This window comes from Amphibalanus amphitrite, unplaced genomic scaffold (assembly GCF_019059575.1).
Source record: "Amphibalanus amphitrite isolate SeventyFive unplaced genomic scaffold, NRLGWU_Aamphi_draft 000261F_arrow, whole genome shotgun sequence".
Lineage (NCBI taxonomy): Eukaryota > Metazoa > Arthropoda > Thecostraca > Balanomorpha > Balanidae > Amphibalanus > Amphibalanus amphitrite.
The window spans coordinates 142,746-164,501 of NW_024881756.1; the positions used below are offsets into that span (position 1 = coordinate 142,746).

At 46.9% G+C, this 21,756-nt stretch overlaps 2 protein-coding genes across 6 annotated transcripts; one reads left to right on the forward strand and one right to left on the reverse strand.

Annotated features, from left to right (window-relative positions):
- The first annotated feature begins 10,028 nt into the window (after nt 1-10,028).
- Nucleotides 10,029-14,155, forward strand: LOC122386741 (cell cycle checkpoint protein RAD1-like). 5 transcript variants are annotated; one of them, XM_043376259.1, is made up of 8 exons: nt 10,029-10,080; nt 10,685-10,812; nt 11,561-11,659; nt 11,978-12,129; nt 12,709-12,819; nt 12,991-13,114; nt 13,422-13,631; nt 14,017-14,155. In XM_043376259.1, the coding sequence occupies exons 2-8, from the start codon at nt 10,705-10,707 to the stop codon at nt 14,035-14,037; spliced, it is 825 nt and encodes a 274-aa protein (XP_043232194.1). In that variant the 5' UTR covers nt 10,029-10,080; nt 10,685-10,704; the 3' UTR covers nt 14,038-14,155. The 5 variants fall into 5 exon arrangements, with proteins under 5 accessions (XP_043232194.1, XP_043232190.1, XP_043232191.1 ...); XM_043376255.1 differs by lacking the exon at nt 10,029-10,080 and adding an exon at nt 10,081-10,104 and having other exon boundaries at nt 12,991-13,189; XM_043376256.1 differs by lacking the exon at nt 10,029-10,080 and adding an exon at nt 10,081-10,104.
- Nucleotides 14,156-14,418: 263 nt separating this feature from the next.
- On the reverse strand, nt 14,419-21,485 carry LOC122386740 (vacuolar protein sorting-associated protein 26B-like). Its single transcript, XM_043376254.1, has 8 exons — nt 21,162-21,485; nt 20,205-20,348; nt 19,706-19,938; nt 19,099-19,263; nt 18,483-18,589; nt 18,029-18,240; nt 17,153-17,311; nt 14,419-16,445 (listed from the first exon to the last, which is right to left on the reverse strand). Exons 1-8 carry the CDS (start codon nt 21,162-21,164, stop codon nt 16,275-16,277), a joined length of 1,194 nt encoding a protein of 397 aa, XP_043232189.1. The 5' UTR covers nt 21,165-21,485; the 3' UTR covers nt 14,419-16,274.
- Nucleotides 21,486-21,756: the final 271 nt, after the last annotated feature.

Consider the following 21,756-nt stretch of genomic DNA (forward strand, 5'->3'; position numbering starts at 1 on the left):
GCCCATACCCTGAACTTTTTACGGAAATTGAGCGTTTCGTCTAGGCCTGACCCAAGTTGCCCCAATTCGCGGCCAGACATGCAAAACATAGCCCGGAGAAGGACCGCTCCGGTTGTTTTTCAATAGAAAAACACAATTCTAACGAATAGTGTTTGTCTTTTCAAACAACCTGCGGTTAAAATTTGAGTGTAATCGGCTCGGCCATTTTCGAGATCTGGAAGCGTCACCCTGCACGTGCGCACGTGCAAGCTGTGTCCAATTGCATTGTGCATGGGACCCTATTCGCCGGTCTCTAGCGGTGTACCAAATTCGAGCTCAATCGGCCCAGCCGTTTTCAAGATCTTGAAACGACCCCTCCACGTGCGCACGTGCAGCTGCATCTCAACCGTGACACATGGAAATACATACTAACTGACTTGTGCACGGCACCCTACTGATCGATCTCTAGATGTTTGCCGAATTTGAGTGCAATCGGTCCAGCCGTTCTTGAGATCTGGAAGCGTCACCCTGCACGTGCGCACGTGCAAGATGGGTCCAAACTGACTTGCGCACGGCAGTCGGCACCCTACTAATCGGTCTCTAGCGGTGTACCAAATTTGAACTCAATCGGCCCGGCCGTTCTCGAGATCTGGAAGCGTCACCCTGCACGTGCGCACGTGCAGTTGCACCCCAATCGTGGCACATGGAAATACATACTAAATGACTGCAACCTACTGATCGGTATCAAGCGTTATGCCAAATTTGAACACAATCGGTCCAGCCGTTCTCGAGATCTGGAAGCGTCACCCTGCACGTGCGCACGTGCAGTTGCACCCCTACCAAGACACATGGAAATGCATCGCCTGGAAAGTGTCTACCTCCATGCCAAGTTTTAGCGCAATCGGCCCAGTAATTACCGCGAGCTATTGCGCTTATTACAAAACAGGCACCTCTTGGCTTTGCACGTGGAACGTGCGTTAGGGGTCACCCATATGCATCGAGAGTAGCACACTATGTGAAAGAAGGGAAAAAGCTACCCCACACAAAAAACCGCACGTGTATCAGCCCAGTGGTTGCCGAGATATAAGTCGTACAAAAACGTCGCCACGGCGGCCGGCCGCTATTTAGCAGTAAAATCGTGTCGCATCCTTCTATGGGAGGTATCCCCGTCACCTGCCACTACTTCGTATACTGTCTGAGCAAAGGCCATACGTTACGGTCCAAACTCCATAGTGAGGCGGACATACGAATTTACGAGAGTTTAGCGACGAAATGATTCACTTAATTGTTAAGTAATCGGTACCATTAGGTACGCCATAAATTTTATCTAGCATCTCACCGTAGATGCAGTAAAAAGTGCTTTACTTTTCAATGTATATAAAGACTTGCTCAGCTCAATCAGTTCACTCTGTATTGGCTCAAGCCGTATCATGCGAACGCAATACAAACTAGAGCACCGACAGCGCAGCGCTCCCCAACTCACTGCTCGCCCAGTCCACCCGGGCCGCCGCCACGACGGCCCCCCCGCAAGTAGGCATCCCGCACTGCACCGACAGCCGCGGGCGACCAGCTGACCGGCCAGCTGACCGGCCAGCAGCCGGCGGGCGGCAAGCCGCGGATGGCCGACCCGCCGGCGCGGCGAGGGAGGGGAGGGACGCAGCTGAAAGACCCGACTACATATATATCAAAGAAACATTATATGTAATCATCGATGACGCGACATATATCTGCTTTATTGGGTTTAGCGGTGTAGTCTGTGATGCCATCACAATGAAAATAGCCTAGTTTTGTAGAGCATCAAATTCTGATTCCATAACGACTCTCGCTAGTCCATTTTCAATTGTAAATAAGCCTTTTATTGCGATGCAAAGTCCCGAAATGGTGCCGACGGCGGCCGGTCCCCCGATGGTACACTCGGGGGCAGAATGATGTTCCACCACTCCCTACCCATCGGGCGATCCCATGGCTCAGCACTGGCTGCTGTCAGTGTTGCCTGCCCTCGGCACTGCTCAGCACTGCATGCCAGTGCCAGTGCTGCCAGTGCTGCCACTGGCAGCAGCCAGTGCTGAGCCATGGGAGCTCGATGGGTAGGGAGTCGTGGAACATCAATCTGCCCCCGAGTGTACCATACCATAGATCAGAGGGCTGTTCACGGGCCCTGTGTGCGGTCGGACCGCACACAGCCTCCAAGCTCCGCCCACTGCGTCCCTACGTCAGCCTTCCGTCACCGCACACAGCGATCGCTGTGGCCGTCGGGACTGGCCACAGCGGACCGTCCACCGCACGCAGCCGTGACGTCAGAACCGCCTACCCATCCCCTACCCCCACGCCTGCTGGACGCACCGCACACAGCGCACGCAGCAGTGTGCGGTGCCCGTGAACACCCCTCTGGTAAACAGGTTAGTTCACATTCCCGCCGCTATGCGGGCGGCGGCGGCGCCACCTGTCCTCGTGTCCGCCTGACACCGTAACGATATAGGTCTGAGCTCAAATCTCGGTAATGTCGTGCTTTTTTACTATATTTCTCAAAAACGGCACCACGTGCAATAAAGTTGTATATATCATTGGAAAGAGCATCAAAAGTTGTATAACCTATCAACTTTTCACTTAAATATATCTCAACTGTAAAAAGTTATTAAGCAGCAAAGACGCTCCCATTCACTTTCCATGTTAAAATTTTTCATTTTTAAACGAGCCTAAAAAGAACAAACGAATTTGCACAGCTTAAAGAAGCATAACAATATGTTCTATGGTCTTTTCTCAACAAGTCCTGAAAGTTTAAACAAAATCGTATCATATAATTTTGTACAATGAGCGAATGAAAAAGTCTCTGCAAAAACGCCCATTGACTTAACATGGGGAGCGAAAAAAATTCAACTTTGACCTCGTGCAAAGACACGTTACGAAGTTCTGAGGGGTATACGGCGCACACCAGCGTGTACCCAAACGTGTTTGCCATAAAATGCTGGGAAGAAAACCACCTCTTCCTTGGCTCGTTTTTCCGCTATTCCCGATCGCGCAAAAAGTGTCCAAAACCCCGTTGACTTAACATGGGGAAAATGGAATCGCACGTGCCACGTGCCACGAGGTTTTAAGCGAGTAGCGACCGGTGCCAACAGGTAGATCGCCTGCGGGAGCCCATACACTGAAATTTTTAAGAAAATCGAGCCACAAGTTTAGGCCTGACCCAAGTTGCCCCAATTCGCGGCCAGACATGCAAAACATAGCCCGGAGAAGGACCGCTCCGGTTGTTTTTCAATAGAAAAACACAATTCTAACGAATAGTGTTTGTCTTTTCAAACAACCTGCGGTTACGGTTGTTTTTCAATAGAAAAACACAATTCTAACGAATAGTGTTTGTCTTTTCAAACAACCTGCGGTTACTGCGGTTACTCTTGATCAAATTGAGCTAGCGAGTCGGGAAAGCCACCAATGGACTCAGGAAGGCCTGCCGAATCGATTGATATGCAACATGACCTCTTTCAACCAGCTTCGTGACCTCTTTTCAAACAACCTGCGGTTAACTCTTGATCAAATTGAGCTAGCGAGTCGGGAAAGCCACCAATGGACTCAGGAAGGCCTGCCGAATCGATTGATATGCAACATGACCTCTTTCAACCAGCTTCGTGACCTGGGGGTGCTGACCTGACCTTGACCTGAGGTCAACACCCCAAGTTGACCTCACCCGGACAAAAAGTATATCATTCGACGCGACTGAGCGAGGCGAACACGATGCTGCCAAAATCGGCGCTCTGCGGCCGTTTTTTTGCGAAGTTATTCACCAAAAACTGAACCGTACCTTGGGGCACTTGACCTGACCTCAGAGGTCACCGGTTGACCTAGGACCTTAAAATCGGGTACCAATCTGCGTCTCGTAACGGTGCACACGCTTGTTTTTTTTTTTCGCGACGCGCTAGCTCCACTAGGGGCGAAACGGCGAGGGGGGTCGTACCCGCCCCCCCCCCCCCTTGGCCGGCGCGTATGTAGAAAACCAATAGGTCCAGCGAGGGTTAAATCAATGCGGCTGGCAACGGGCGATCGCGATGCGTGTCTTTGCAATGTAACAGGAAAATCTCAGTATGAGCGGACCTAGGGGATCGACCCGCGTCACGCCCCTACCCGGCCTGTAACGATTTTAACCCGAGCCCCCATGGGGTCTTGTTATAACGCGCCCTTCTGGGGGTGGTAAATATCTGCGCCTAAGCCTTCAGAATCAGCAGTGGGAGACCGGAGTGGCGTTCACAAGTGCCGGCCCGAGGGCACCCAGAGGTCGGTTTGGGTTCCTCGGAAGTTAGCGTAGGACGTTCTTAGAGTTCAGTTGGGATTTTAGGAGCATAAGAGCGGCCTTTAATAGCCCTGTGGCACTTTAACGGCACTTGAACATGCCGCATACATTTAGCCAGAACTGGAAAGACCCTGAACCAACTTCGAAATTTTCGAGCTAGGTCTTCACACAAAAATTTCGTGTCAGCGTACTGTAGACTGATGAAAACCGAGCATAGAACTCAGCTAAAACCAACCAATACATCCATTGAATCAAAGTATTGACATGTCCGAGTTTGGAGTCAAAGTCCGGAAGATTTTGGTGACTCTCACTCGCTGGGACTCTCCACTCTGACCAATTTTGACTTCACAGGACATTTTCGAAAACTACCCCCATTTTTTGGCGACCCCAAAATCTCATCGTGTGGGGAGACGCAGCTTTGCCGACTGCAGAAAGTGATAAATTTTTGTGCGCGTGTCGTATCCGGTCGGCGGCGTCGCGATAATGTTGTGGCAGTCATTAAGGAGCTGAAGTGGTTGACTGCCAAACAGTAACGTATCACACTGTGAGCGCTGTAGAGCGCATCATCACGTCCGGACAGCCCGAATATCTCGGAGGTACACTTGGCCAGCGGGCTAGCCAGCGTCATAGACACGACACTGCAGGCGCGCCTACTATTTTACACTCCCATCCATTCGTACGGAAGCAGGCCGCCGTAGGCTCTGCTACCGTGGCATAGCTCGTTTGAACGAGCTGGGAGTCGAGCCAGGTATTTTGTCGTACCGCTATAAAGTCAAAAATGTGCTGCTGGCCACGCCATCGACATGAACGTATGTTGAACGAATGCATGTGCGTGAAAGAGTTATGTATGCGCTTCATTGTTTGTATTTTCGGTTTTTCATTGACGTGAACATGTGAAAAGCCCCTCCTCAGAGGGGATCCTGTTTGAATACATCTGTATCTGTATCTGTATCTGTATCTGTATCTGTATCTGTATCGTCAAATCTGCATCGATCTCAGGGGGTGTCCGGCCGGAGGTTGGGGGGCAAGCTGCAGGCGCGCCTACTATTTTACACTCCCATCCATTCGTACGGAAGCAGGCCGCCGTAGGCTCTGCTACCGTGGCATAGCTCGTTTGAACGAGCTGGGAGTCGAGCCAGGTATTTTGTCGTACCGCTATAAAGTCAAAAATGTGCTGATGGCCACGCCATCGACATGAACGTATGTTGAACGAATGCATGTGCGTGAAAGAGTTATGTATGCGCTTCATTGTTTGTATTTTCGGTTTTTCATTGACGTGAACATGTGAAAAGCCCCTCCTCAGAGGGGATCCTGTTTGAATACATCTGTATCTGTATCTGTATCTGTATCTGTATCTGTATCTGTATCGTCAAATCTGCATCGATCTCAGGGGGTGTCCGGCCGGAGGTTGGGGGGCAAGCTGCCCCACTTGCCCCCCGTGGCGACGCTAATGGGTGAAACAGAATAGTATTGTACTGTCGGTGTACTTTTCCAAAGTAGACCAAGAATATATTCACTTGGTGAAATCGGGCCTGGTCGCGTTTTAAACAGACCCCACCAGGCGCGGGTTAACTATCCCCCCCACCAGGTCGCGTTATTAACAGACCCCACCAGGGCGCGGGTTACCTATTTGGTGTCTGACCACCAACTTATAAGCCAGATCAGGCTCATTTTCGATTTTTTTTACACAGTCATGAATACATGCGTACCCTGAGGGTACCAAACTTGTACTTCGAATTTTTCAGGTCACGGCCAGGTCATGTGCGTATAGTGGCCATACTTAGCACGGGTCCAGGTCAGGTCAGGTCATGAAAGGTCACGGTAGGTCACTTTCTGCTAACAGGAGGATACTACGTCCTGTAAGTTTCATCTTCCTGTGAAAGTTCTTTTGGCTCTGAGGGCGGTGCGAGGTTCCGATGTCTGAGGTCTGGGGAGCGGCACCTGCCCCCCCCCCTCGGCCGGTGAGGGTTGATACCAGCAACGCGCCTTTTAGGGTGACAAAGGAAAGAGCGGGAGAGTTAGCCGTGCGCATGAGCTTTGGGATAGGATGCTTAAATTTGAGTTGTGCACGGCACCCCACTAACCTCTTTCTAGTGGTGTGCCAAATTTGAGTGCAATCGGCCCGGCCGTTTTCGAGATCTCGAAGCGACTTCCTGCACGTGCGCACGTGCTACCTGGGTCCCAATTGACTTGTGCACGGCACTCTATTCGCCGGTCTCTAGCGGTGTACCAAATTTGAGCTCAATCAGCCAAGCCGTTTTTAAGATCTGGAAGCGACCCCTACACGTGCGCACGTGCATGAATTGTACCCCAACCGTGGCACATGGAAATACATGCTAACTGACTTGTGCACGGCACCCTACTAACCAATCTCTAGCGGTATGCCAAATTTGAGTACAGTCGGCCCAGCCGTTCTTGAGATCTGGAAGCGTCAGCCTGCACGTGCGCACGTGCCAATGGGTCCCATCTGACTTGCGCACGGCACCCTACTAACCGGTCTCTAGCGGTGTACCAAATTTGAACTCAATCGGCCCGGCCGTTCTCGAGATCTGGAAGCGTCACCCTGCACGTGCGCACGTGCAGTTGCACCCCAACCGTAGCACATGGAAACGCATGGTTCGGTGTGTGCCTACAACCTTGTTAAGTTTCAGCGCAATCAGCCCAGCACTTACCGTGTTATTGTCATAACAACAAAAGTGACACCTGTCCGTTTTACACGTGTCACGTGCAGTTGGGGTCACCTGCACGCATCGTGCGTAGTAAAATACTTGTAAGAAGGGTATAAGCTACCCCACACAAAAAAACCGCAAGTGTATCGGTCCAGTGGTTGCGGAGATATAAGTCGTACAAAAACGTGCCCACGGCGGCCGGCCGCTAATATTTAGCATTAAATCGCATCCTTCTATGGGAGGTATCCCCGTCACCTGTTCGTATACTGTCTGAGCAAAGACCATATATAGCTGTGAGCTCAAATCTCGGTTATGTCGTGTTTTTTTACTAAATTTCTCAAAAACGGCACAACGTGCAATAACGCTCTATATATCATTGGAAAGAGCATCAAAAGTTGTATATCCTATCAACTTTTCACTTAAATATATCTTCAACGTACAAAGTTATTAAGCACCAAAGACGCTACCATTGACTTTCAATGTTAAAAATTTTCACTTTTAAACGAGCTTAAAAAGAACAAACGAATTCTGACAGTTTAACGAAGCATAACAACATGTTCTATGGTCGTTTCTCAACAGGTCCTGAAAGTTTAAACAAAATCGTATCATATAATTTTGTGCAATGTGCGAATGAAAATGTCTCTGCAAAAACGCCCATTGACTTAACATGGGGAGCGAAAAAAGTTCAACTTCAAAGTCGTACTACAAAAAATATCGACTTCTTACGGGTAGACGGCGCATATGGGCGTGTACCTGAATGTGTCAGTCATAAAATGGTGTGCAGCAAACCATACCTTGATCGGCGATTTTTTCCGCCATTCCCGATCGCGCAAAAAGTGTCCAAAACCCCGTTGACTTAACATGGGGAAAATGGAATCGCACGTGCCACGTGCCACGAGGTTTTAAGCGAGTAGCGACCGGTGCCATCAGGTAGATCGCCTGCGGGAACCCATACCCTGAACTTTTTACGAAAATCGCAATGCACGTTTAGGCCCCGGTCAAGATGTCTCGATTCGCTGCCAGACTTGCAAAACATAGCCCGGAGAAGGACCGCTCCGGTTGTTTTTCAATAGAAAAACACAATTCTAACGAATAGTGTTTGTCTTTTCAAACAACCTGCGGTTACGGCCAGACTTGCAAAACATAGCCCGGAGAACGACCGCTCCGGTTGTTTTTCAATAGAAAAACACAATTCTAACGAATAGTGTTTGTCTTTTCAAACAACCTGCGGTTACCGATGACTGAAACCACACATTACTTCTGCTGTGGACTGTACATAGTGCAAAACGATCACTTTATCTAAGCACACAATGATGAGACGATGTTTCTCACGGACAACAATGCAATCACCAAGGTTCCCAAAGATAGTAATCACTAAGCGTAAGCACCAGTGACACCAGGACAGAAAGGGAACAAACACTGGGAGGGGAGCGGTGCTGAGCATATCCGGCCGGCGGCCGGTTTGTTTTCACTTTTCACTGTCTCGACTCTCGACCTCGCTTGGTTCTTTTGACACCAAGGGCGTATATGGATATCCGCGGTCTTCATTCCTGTATACTCGTATGTAAGTATGCACTATGCAGTGTATGCACTTACCGACTACCGAGCTATAGAAGGTCCACTTTTACTTGGCATCAATTAACTGCTACCATCGTCATTACGATCGGAATCGGATTATTGTCGGTGTTTTCAGATGCGCACAGCTGCTCACGACTGAAATGCCGTGAATTGATTCTACGACATCCACAAAACCTACTGGCTGGTTTCAATGCCGTGAATAGTATTGACAACAAACCTTCGGTTACCGATGACTGAAACCACACATTACTTCTGCTGTGGACTGTACATAGTGCAAAACGATCACTTTATCTAAGCACACAATGATGAGACGATGTTTCTCACGGACAACAATGCAATCACCAAGGTTCCCAAAGATAGTAATCACTAAGCGTAAGCACCAGTGACACCAGGACAGAAAGGGAACAAACACTGGGAGGGGAGCGGTGCTGAGCATATCCGGCCGGCGGCCGGTTTGTTTTCACTTTTCACTGTCTCGACTCTCGACCTCGCTTGGTTCTTTTGACACCAAGGGCGTATATGGATATCCGCGGTCTTCATTCCTGTATACTCGTATGTAAGTATGCACTATGCAGTGTATGCACTTACCGACTACCGAGCTATAGAAGGTCCACTTTTACTTGGCATCAATTAACTGCTACCATCGTCATTACGATCGGAATCGGATTATTGTCGGTGTTTTCAGATGCGCACAGCTGCTCACGACTGAAATGCCGTGAATTGATTCTACGACATCCACAAAACCTACTGGCTGGTTTCAATGCCGTGAATAGAATTCTGCTATACCTAATAGAAAGTGATTTCGATCATACGGCTAAAAATCGTGCCGTCAACAGCGCCTTTCTGAAAGCACGCCCATTTAGCCCAGAAGGCAACTACACATAGGCGGCGGAGCGGGGAGGGCACCGGGGCACCGTGCCCCCCTTTGATTTTGGCATTTTAACATTGGCCCTATGGGCGTTGCATGGAAAGAATGCAGGACCAAAAGTCGGCAGTGCCCCCCCCCCCCTTGAAGGTGTTCCGCCGCTGCTGCAACTACCTACATTGCGGAGCAGGGACTATCTCTTCAATTTCATAGGCACTTAGGGAGTGAACCAGTGTAGTGTGAATCAACATGTTCCGCACCGCACGGAAAGTTCTCGTATGTTTGGACGGATAAAAGGGAGAGGCCGCTCGGCTTTTTCTTTCAAGTTTCACTGTTGCAAAAGAAAAAAAAATTACAAGCGATCCGAGACGCTTTTCCGATAATCTGTCAAATGCAATGAGTAGGCCTAAAAAGAATGACTGGCATGACCAAGGCCATATGGCATGACAGCAAAGTTCGCTGCGTTGTTTACCGAAATTGCTAAACCGCCTCACGCATGAAACTAGTCAGAAAGTGTCTTACCCTTGGTCTTACCGGTCTTAGCGGCGGTAGGTATTTTTTATGAAGCTAGAAATTTGGCAGCATATGGAAGTGATTTGAAAAGACAAATAAGACAGCCTTTTGACGTTTCTGGCGCAGCTTATTTTGCTTTGCGGTTCTTTTGAATTTCTCAAACTGTTTACTTCTTGGTTATCTTCTTACAGGTTAAAATTGAGGAATATTGAGATGTAATTCCATTTCAGGCATTTCAATTTTGTGCTTCGCAGGCTTCTCAAGTACTTTTGCTTATAATGTCAAGGCCAAAGCTTTTCCTCACCATACAAAACAATAATTTCCAGAGTAGTCATAGCAATAGTGGCTTGATTAGGAGAAAACAAATATGATTTTTAATATTTAGTTGCCACTTCATCAGATACTCCCATGTATGGCCTTGGAGAGGATGGTTGAGTAATATTCAGCTCAGGTATTTACAGCTCAAAACATATTGCATCTAGAAATATATTTATTTTTCAAGCAAGCTTTGAGGACGACGTGATAACAGGGTGCCTGGGGTGATTTGATCAAAGCTCTTGAAATTCACTTGCACAAACCTTAAACCATGTGACATTCACCATGTAGAAGGTATATGGGCTTGTTAGAAGGCATAGAGAGGAGAACTTCTTAATGGTCACGTGACCAAATATGGCCTCCGGCGCCCTGTTTTCACCGGCGCCCAGCTTCAACCATTGCATTTAAACTATAATTGTATTAAACTATGTTGTTATTACCGGTATTAACATGGTATAATTTGTATCTGTTCATTTACAGGTTGAGGTGTGCCTGGCAAAATGTTGGATACACAAGACAGTGACGAAGATAAACAGAATGTACTTGTTGCAAAAATAGACAATGTGAAGAATGTATCACAGCTTTTGAAAGCAGTACATTTTAAAGAGGTAGGTACGATATTGAATGCAACTCTTTATATTTTAGAAGCCAAAAGGTTGTTAAGAATAGATCTATTCCTGCACACTTGTGGATGACTCGATAACTAAGACTCAAAACAAACTGGGAGACCTGAAAATTGCAGGATGCAGGTTGTGTGATATTGATAGTGTTGCAATTATTTTCACATGTTGTTGGAAAGGCATTATATAAATTGAACCTTTTGATGTGGAAGGCAAACCTATACTGACTGGTTACTTTTTCACTGATACTTTGCTCGAAACATAACACCAGGTGTGAAAATGGCAGGAGTTGTTCCTTATCCTTTGCAGCTTACGCCTTACAGTATTAGCTGGTATTTATTCACATTCTCACTTTCACATGTTCATATTCTTATTCACATGCATTCACTCATTCACGTTTTGTATGCTATGAAAATATGTAATCTTTTAAAAGATTTCTTTAAGTTACACAACCAACTAATTAAAAAAAAAACTGTTGAAAGTATTAACATAAAAAACACCTTGAGAACACTGATGAAGTCCAGATGATTAGTCGATGATAGAATTAGCCATTATGCCATTTGAAGGAAGGATGTCACTAGCAGAAACTAATGACAAAAGGATAGTCATTGACATGTCTTCATCATGTCCACTCTGTTCATTTGTCTTAGTTGCAGGTTCCGAATTTGTTTTTAAATATGCTGTGACATTTTATAGATTGTCACAGGCATCTGAACAACAGTTGATGTGTTTTCAGAGTGCAGTGGTGGTGGTCACATCTGATGGATTGAAAGTTACAGTGGAAGACAGCAAGTGTGTGCAGGCAAATGCATTCATACAAGCTGACATGTTCCAGGTATGCTAGTACTTGTAGTGTGGTTGCGCAAAGGTTAACAGTGCCAGTGGACTTGTAGTTGTAAGAAATGAATAAATGTGAGATGCCAAAAGCACGATGAATGATCATGTGCTCTTCATGCTTGTTATGCATTCAACATCATAACATGTCATAATCCTTACACATACTTTCTTGTTATAGTCCTGTGGCCATAACCCATTTCTTGAATTTAATGCCTTCTTTCATTTTCAGCACCATTTCAGACCTTTTCAAAGAAAATGTTAGCATGTTTGTCTCCTCCTGTAGTTACTAAGTACTGTTTGCCGTTCCCATTTCCAGCAATTTGTGCTCAGTCAAGAGACATTGTCCTTCAAGATAAACCTGTCAGTGCTGCTAGAGTGCCTGAACATTTTTGGCTCTGGCGGTACAGCAGGTGCCACCACAGCTCTCAAGATGTGCTATGCGGGAGACGGTCATCCACTCGTAATTGTGTGAGTATGTCACGATCTTCGCCGTGCTATTTATTTGAGCGCCGTTGACCGCTACATTCTGCACGCCACACGAGACACGAATCGCAATTTTGATCTTGTTCTGAAAGATCTCGCTTCGTAAGAGTTTACTAGAACGTCTTTATCTACAAGTTCAACCCGTGGGATGTTTGCAATTATTTTATTTTGAAACTGTAAAAGTAATCGTCGACTTTTCTTGTTCAATACCCGTTCGATTCGTCTGCCGTGGCCTTGCACACATATCGTATGATTGGAAATGCTGGAGAACACGATGGAGTTTACCTATAGTGGAATTTACATTTCACGTGTTCACATTATCTTACAGCACCTGAAACGCGATCGCCATCATCTGGAAGCCTTTCGCTAACCCACCCCCTTCAGAACCAAATAGCGAGAGCTGAGTTAGGTCAGTTGGGCTCTTACTGCTGCGACGGTCAGCTCAGGAGTCGTTTGCTCTTCCTAAAAAGCTGCTGGGATGAGCGTCATACGCTCAAGTTGCGGGCCTAATAAAAGTTAACATCTTTTCATGATACTAATTGACGTCTTTCACATTCCGCTTAGGCTAGAGGAGAGCGGCGTGCTCACAGACTGCTCCATCAAGACGCAACTGCCGGAGGACACGATGGATTTCAACTTCAACAGCTCCGATGTAGTCAACAAAACAATCATCAGGTAATCAGCTCGGAACCTTCTGACCTGTCTTCAGTGATACTTTTCCGATTCAGCTTTCACGAAACTCCGCGATCATCATTGTTGCCGCTGTTGATTCTGCCGTTGTTTGCCTTTGAATTAATCTGGTATGCATATGGAAGGCGTACTGAACGCTAACATGCACCTCTCTAGGTCTGACTGTCTGCGGGAGGCGCTGGCGGAGATGGACGGCGACTGTGACCTGATGGAGCTGGTGTTTTGTCCCACTCCGCCGTTACTGCAGTTCGCCGCTGTCGGAGCCGGCATCGAGTCCAAGGTAATAGTAATAGTGTTCTGCCCCACTCCACCACTGCTGCAGTTCGCCGCTGTCGGAGCCGGCATCGAGTCAAAGGTACTGGCGCTTAAACTGAGGGGTAGATGTCACTGCTAGGTCTGCTCTTATATTGTACTTTGTATGTACTTTACTTTCGTTTTACAATATACTGTAATGACTAATGACTTCACAATATGTTGTAAAACTGTATTTTTTATTTTCCGTACTAATTAGGCAGCGAAACAATTTTTCACCTAATTGGAAGTAAGGGCTGTATGACTGTCGCACCACGTGCACTGGCGTGGCACAGGTGGAGGTGGCGGGCGACTCGGACCTGGTCGAGCTGTTCCAGTGCCCGCGCACCAGCACCAGCCGCTACCGGCTCGCCCTGATGAAGCTCTCCCTGAAGCCGCTCGCCCAGTCGCAGAAGGTGTCGCTGCGCACGGACGCGCGCGGCTTCCTCTGCCTCCAGTACATGATCAAAACGGACGACGGACACATCTGCTTCGTCGAGTTCTTTGTAAGTTTCGGCGGTGGACAATGGTATGAAATGGGAGGAGAGCCTGCTGGATCACTGCCATTTACCGTGTCATTTCAATGTCATTCACGTAGCAACCCAGTTTACTGACTTTAAAGAGTTATTTTTTCAGAGTGGGTCTGATAATGCCTTTCTATTTATCTATTACTCGAGCCAACAATTGCCGTATATAAGGCGTGATAAGCTTCTGTGATATCTGATACCAAAATTTTCAATGCTTGGCACATAATTGTGCCAGGAATCTTAATGGAGAACTCAGGATTCTTAATGGAGTAACTCGTCCTGCTTTGTTAGCATTTTGATTCCTAAGATCATAAGTAGTTTCAGCATAGCGCAGGAAGCTAACGTCTATTTTGTGTGTTTACAGTGCTCGCCAGAAGAGGATTGAACACAGCTGAAGCTACCATTGTTATCTTTGTTGTTCATTCATGAGTCGTCATTGTATATTATCTCCATAACATTCCATGTTTTTATATGAACACGCAATATATGATCCGTTACTTGTATCACTCAAGCCTGTCATTCGACGCACCAAGACAACTTTTTCATCCACGACTAATTACAAGACGAGTAAGTGAAAGGGTACTTTTAATCGATAGGATTTTGGATTTTGTGTGCCGAATTGATCATCGTTCATGTTATGAGAGGAGTCACGTTTTGCGATTATATCAAGGATAGAACAAGAGGCAAAGATGCATCGAATTATCAATCAAAGGCGAAAAATTGAAACATTCAACTTTAATAAGTATGTCGCCGTCAAAACACAGGAGCTGAAACATCATTATATTGAAAGCGCCCCATGCTGACATACATACACCACAGCTGTCCATTCCGAAATGTATAAGGAGTACAAGCACGTGGATTCGATTGGCGTCGTTGCCAACGGCGATGCCCGGTGAGAGAATGCATCCCTACACAATGTCTCATTCCACATTTATGGAACACGCACGCACATACTCATGATACAGCTAATGTGCCCACTACACAGAGAAGGCCACTCATGTCATTCGTTATCGCGCAGCGACGTGAGGTACTGTCGGGTACCCAGATCTGGGCGGAATCGAACGCCACCGCCTTACCCTGACATACACAGATCCAATACATATATTGCCCGAGAGATTCAGAATATAAAAATACACAGCAACAGATCGGCAACCAGCAAGGACACAGGCCGCGCGGACATGAAACACGACGCTGCACGCTCGAGACTCGGATGGCACGCGTTCATAAACGCACACGTGGAACATATCTGTCAGCGGTAAGTCGCATCACAGTTGTTGGACTAGGTTCACAAAAGTCGTGACATCGCAGTGAGATGCGGCTGGAGGAGAGGATATAAAGCAACATCCGCGCACCCTTCCTTGCACCAGACAACATCCGTACTGATTGAACGCTGCAGATACTGTAATGAACGTGAGCATCGAATTGAAACCAGAGATGGACATCTAAGTGGGAGATAACCAATTGATTGAAACAAGAAATTACCATTGAAATACATGCCTTGCAATGCACAAACCCCAGCGTCAAAGTGTTTCTTGATTTAACACGGTTCGATAAGGTTGAGACAAGCGAGAATAGGGTTACCAACAACGTAAGACACAGGTACCTACGTTGTTGGTAACAAACATGAACCAGCTGATGACCCACTCCGAGTCAGAACTGCCTAAACTTGACGCTAGCTTCTTCCCCGCTACCTATGCATAAACGCTAAGCAAAAAGAAATAACTCAATACGCATATAAAAATAATACGCTACACTGCTACTATACGCGAGTGTATTATCAGCTATTCGAGCAACTAAGTAGAGGGAAACAGTTTAGAGGATATTCAAGGATAGCTAAAGTAAACTCTATAGAACGTATCAAGCAAAGCGACCTTGACCTAAATTGTATAATTATTGCACTGGGGGAGTTTTGTTCGCAGTGTCCGATATGAAAGTGTGCAAGAATGCGGCCTAATGAAAGAAAACAATTTTCAATCCGATTATCTACCTAAGCACGCCAAGCCGCCAATGCTCCAATAACAGTTGCCTGCTTGCCAAAAGTAGTACACATGAGAAGCAAAAGCGCAAAAGCGTGCAACACAACCCTACAATCAAATAATGCCAATGCGTGTCTTGTGCGTGTCATTCACCTCATCGCAACGTATCACATTCGCCCAACTGGCCAGTGATTCCTTCAGGGAAAGGAAAAGTCGGTCCATGTCCAGCCTCCATCGGATCTACGGGGACTCCAAAGGCATGCGGCGATGCTGGAGTCAAGCCCGGACAAACATGGAACACCGACAACTCGTGTCTGCCCTTACGATACCTGACACCCAAAATATGCATTTGTGTTCGGGGATACGATCACTACAGGAATCTAACCAGCAGCTGAACTACGACAAACCGGAATGGACACCAGAGGTACCGTTAGGCCGGCGTAGTGGTCGGTAGTGGGTCAGTGACCACCAGAGGAGTGGCTCAGCGTGAACCACGTGCCACCGCGACAATCATCTATCCCTCTTTCGATGGCAAGGACCGCCCCCCCCCCCCAGCGGCAGCGCGTGATGACTCACTACCTGGCCATCTGAGTGGTTCCGTCGGGTGAGGACCTCTTGATCTCCCCCAAACCTCCGTGCGCGACCTCTACTGGGCGTCGCTGGTCTCGGAGACCGTGGCGCTGTGACCGTTGCTGTCGGCACCGTCTCCTGCCATGGAGTCGGTCGGCGAAGTGAGGTCCGTGTCTCCCACTGGCTCGCCGCCCGGCCGTCGGGCTACGCCCTCCGGGTCACCGGCGTCCGATGGTGTGTCGGCTCCCTGCGGCAGGGGGAGGAGTCGGGTCACATGGCGAGAGACGACAAACGATGAAATTTTCGTTTGACCCCTCTAGGCTCAGTATACTCTGAATGCGTAAAAGCTGAATACTGCCATCGGTAGTACTAATTACTATTTCCATAAAGATGTAAGATATTGCATACATATTCAGGTTTCTGTTGGTGCTTTAGTTCCCAAACAAAACGAACGAAACGAAGGAAATAATAGACGGACAGAGAATGGATACAGCTGTAGCAAAGTATTCAATGAGGTGAACAGCAGATTTTAGCTAGAGCTGTGGAACACCCGTCATTTTAATTCTTCAAATATATTTTATCACTCGCGGCATCCCGGCATCCGTTTTGGATGCAATACGTTTTCATTTAGGATGCGCGATGTGCAAAAACTGCTGAGCCGAGGTCGGTTCTAGAAATTAACTTTTAATTAGATCGAATGTCGATCGAAGATAAATCGACCATAGATCTAGTCAACACTGTTAATCGTGACAACGGATGTGATACTTGGCTGTTTCAATAGTTCCCCGACTGATGGTGTCCTATCGCTGTCGTACCGTGCGCAAAATGTTGGGCCGCAATTGTACCGTGTGCTGGGCCGCTACCGTAGTGTGCAGAGTCCAGACTTGAGCCACCATTGTACCGTGTGCAGAGTGTTGGTCGGCTATTGTACCGTGCGGTGGACCGGTACCGTACCGTGTGGAGGGTGCTGGGCCGCTGCTGGATGTTGCCGTCGATCAGCTGCTGGTGAATGTTGCAGATGGTGACCGGTGTCGGCGGCTCTTGGGCCGGCTGGTGGTCGGTCAGCTTCGCCGGACGCCGCGCCCGCTCTCCCTGGCGCCACAGGGTGATCTCCTACCGGACAGCGTGACCGAGGTCAGTCCGAGAGTGGGGGCATGGGAGAGCTGGACTGGGGAGGTGGCCGACATCGCGGGTCAGTCCAAGCTGGGAAGAGCTATATCAGATGCCTACACTTACAAAGATCCAAGGGTAGAGGACAGGGCCAACGCAACAAGCTCCGCTTAGCGGAGACTCTGTCATTTACATTCTTACATTCCGTTCTTTAGTTCGGATTAAATTTATTTAGAAATCCGATTCTCGACTGAAATGCTTCCTCAAGAAAGCCCATCAGTATATCTGAAAACCCGTGGATAATGGGTAGCCCATGGAAGCCTTCGACAGGCCACACAAGTACAGCATACCCCATCTATTCTCACCAACCAGTGTTTCATTTTTCAGCCTTTTTGGTGGCAAATCACACCTAATGGGGAAAATATTTTCATCCCTAAAATATGAATGACCGACTTTACTTCATCTCTGAAAAGAGTTTCATGTATTCCCAACAGCCAGTTCACTTGTCACTTGACAGTTGATGCACCCACATCCTTTTGTTCCACACCCTGTCAAGATCCTGGCATGAAATCCTGGTTTATCAGTTAGCATAACAATTGGCATTACACCATTTTGCAAAAATACTGCAGTTATTTACTTTCTTTTTTCTCATCCTAGGATTTTTTTCTTCATCGGCACACCCAACCAATATCCAATTTTAGAACACTGTCACCAACTGACCTGTTGTTTGAAGTACCTCCGATCCTCCACGTCCACCAGTACCAGGTTCAGGTAGTAGCGCACCGAAAACTTCTTGTTGATGTCGCGCATCGTGGGCGTGAGGTCGTAGCCGGCCAGGAACACGCGGATCGGAATGCTCTCGCCCCGCACCGGCGCGCCGTCCATGATCTCGTACTTGGCGATCGTCTCGTTTTCGTTGTAGGTGCTGGGACCTGTTTGGCACACGGATGAAGAGGATGAGTTCATAACTTATTGGCAAATTCGAGTTCACCCAAACAGGCATAGCCCATGCCCCGCCCACCTAAAGGACCTCAATATGGAGCGTGAGGTGACTTATGGAAGCAAAACTGGCATTACGGCTAGTCTGAGAAGTTCTTATTTTAACTGAGCTAGACAAACCACTTTTGTTACCTTACATTGCGTAACCTGGCGCAGAAATGTCCGTCTTACTTACCTGCGCCCGTGGTTTCACGCTTAATGATGGCAATTTCCATGTGTTTGATTTTTATCCGCACCAGCAGAAAGTAGATCTTGCCAACAATGACATCCTTCAGGTGATACCTGAAACGGTGACGAGGGCTTTGAAAGGAGAGCGTATGTGGGATTAAGAAAAGATGCAGTCTGCCTTGTCGGTTTTGTAGCGGTAACTAAGACCAAAACAATGCATAATTACCGCACAGAAGGAGACGACGAGTAGGAAATTTTCGAATCATGCTCTTATTGAGTGAAACCCTCAAGACCATTTGCATCGCAGCACAGGAGAAGGCAAATGAAGCCAGGGCATCCCTGTTCGCATGTCAGGTACCCACCGGTTTCTGTGAGTGATTGCGCTGACGGAGGCGCTGCCAGCTACTGAGGTGGCGCCACCGTCGCGGTCCGTGTCAAAGGTCGCCACGTCGGAGCAACTAAGTCACACCATGATGTCGCACTGAAGAGTTTGCATTTCAAATGGCATAACGATCGCATGGTACGACTCCGTTTCTTTTCCAATGGGGGGGGGGGGGATGAGATGGAGTCAGGGTATCCAAAATACAGAGGTCATTAACGAACGGCAGACCGCCCTAACTCACTTGGACTTATTGTATTCGAACTCGATGTGCAGGCAGTCCTCGATGCCGACCTCCATTTTGATGCTGGTGTTCATGTCCGGGTACTGGGAGAGCGTGTGAACTGCTATGTCCATCTCACGAACCAAGTCGGACAGGCGACGCACGATCGTCACGCGCAGAAAGTACCTGAGCGAGGGAACAACGCGACATTCTTATGCACGATGTTACCCACGGTCCGCGAGGTTGCATTTCATCGACGACGACCATTATTAAACACGTTATTGTCTGTAAACCAAAAGGATCATCTCCGGGACCAGATAAGTAGGTATTTGAAGTTACCAATGGTATTGGCATCCTTGATAAATCGTAAAAATATAGGCACAAGTCAAATGAAATAGCAATATCGATCATTACTGAATGCTTATGGACGATGTGGTCATAAGCATTCAATGAATAATGAATAAAACTCATCAAAACCAAACATTACAATTCATACAAAGCATACTTCTTCGCGGTTACCGTTGGCTGCAATGTTCTCTAATCTACTGGGTGTATCTCAGAAAACCCAGCATTACAATCACAACTTGTTACATCATTTACAACAGCAATCTATCGAAGTGCTGCTCACCTGAGCCGAACGTTCGAGCCCGAGTAGCTCTCGTACGGCTTTTCGACCTGGCTGAACTCGAACGGGTAGCTGACGTTCTGCTGCAGCTCTCCCGGCCGCGCCAGCTCCTTCACCAGTGAGAGGAACTCGTGCTGGCCTCCGCGGTCATACTGCAGCTCTATCTGACCAACGAACTCCACCTTTATACCAAAGTGCTCCAGTTTAGAGCCAGCCTTCTTCAGAGTAATGATGACCTGTGAAAGACATCAGTATTTATATGAACCGAATGGATTGTGAAAATAACAAAACTTGAGACGGACAGAACAATGACAATTGAACATGCTGATTGTAAATGCCATGACCTCCGTAAAACATATATTTTACGAAAATTTTAAAAAGTGGATGGAACATTTTCCAGCCTGGCTTATAGTTATGTAATCACTGTTTTCAGCTCTGTTAGAACAGAACAACCACCCTGCTTCACTGTTGAGATGGCGCTGACAATAATAATACCACTAACCTTGCCGCTTATGGTTTCACCATCAAAGAAGAGGTAATACCTCTCCCTCTTTCCCTCTTCAGACTTGAGTTCTGCCATTTTCCTGGTTTCTGCTCCATCGAGAACTATGTCGATCTCAGCACTTTGGCCAAATCCAAAGAAGCTCTGAAATGACAATCAGAAGAGAAATGTTAAATGTTAATGGCCACACATGTGCACACATTCATCATGTGCATTCACCAGAGTGCGATAACCTTGCACTAAAGTCACCCATTAAAAGTCACATACTGTGAAACTACATTCTAGTCAGCAGATGGTGCCATTAATAATGCTGAATCAGACAATGCTATCTTGAGAGAACTGAGAAGTTACTTCTTTCAAACCAGTTGGTAATGAGTTCAGTCAAATTATGAACAAGTAGAGGGTATAAATAAGCACTTACAAGATTGCTTTTCACTTCACAATAATCTATGCTATGTTACTATACTAATTCTGTCAGTGATCCACGATAGTATCTGCATAATGAACCAATGTTAACAAAACATATCAAAATGAGGTTTACTGTGAGTTAACAGGTCTGGAAAGAAACAAGTAACACTGATTGTTAATTGGAAATGTGTGATATTCAAATAAGATCATTTGCAATCTGAATTGCAAAATTTTGAGGACAGATTTAGAGTTCATAACCTGGAACATTTTTTAGCAGTGAATGACTTCTTGAAATGCATGATTGCTATTGTCGGAAAACTTGAAATGCACAATAAGATAGATATGATGTGGGACAAGTAATGTTGATGTGAATGAAAGAGCAAAAATGAAAGCAAGACAGCAAGAGTAAAGTGGAATTGTCGGTTAGTCAGTATTGCATTTATTGAGGCTTTGTGTGTGCTGTTAAAATGCTTAAAAGTATAAGGGATCAGCTTATTACACAGTGAAGGTATCCCCCAAAATGAATAACAATTAAAAAAGATAACTCACCATTTTCGTTTTCAAATCAAAATGGAAGAAATCGTACTTGATGAGCTTATAAGCGGATTAATAGCTGCAGCGGGCTCAGAGCAGTCTTTTTTGATAGGTAGCCAATGCTGACGCTGCGTTCACACGTTGAGAGAAGTCTTAGAAACACGTTTGACACAAGCCAGGACAAACCACAAATGTTTGTATGATAAGCTGAAGATTTCAAACACCACGGAAATATAATTATTGAATTTAAACTGATTACTTAGCGCATCAAACATCTATGATGTTTTTCACTGCACACACTGCGGGACAGCGCCATCGGGTCCGTATCAAAGCGTCCAAAACCGCAGCACCCAAAGTACGCAACATCCAAAAACGCAGCGTCCAAAGTACGCAACGTCCAAAATACGTCCAAAATCGGGTTCATAGGGGGCATTCACAAAGTCCAAAACCGAAACATCCAAAACCGCAACGTCCAAAAACGTATCATCCAAAAAACGCAACATCCAAAGACGTAACATCCAAAGTACGTAACCTCCAAAACCACAACGTCCAAGACCACGACATCCAAGGCACGCAGCATCCAAAACCAACCTAACCTAACCTAACCTAT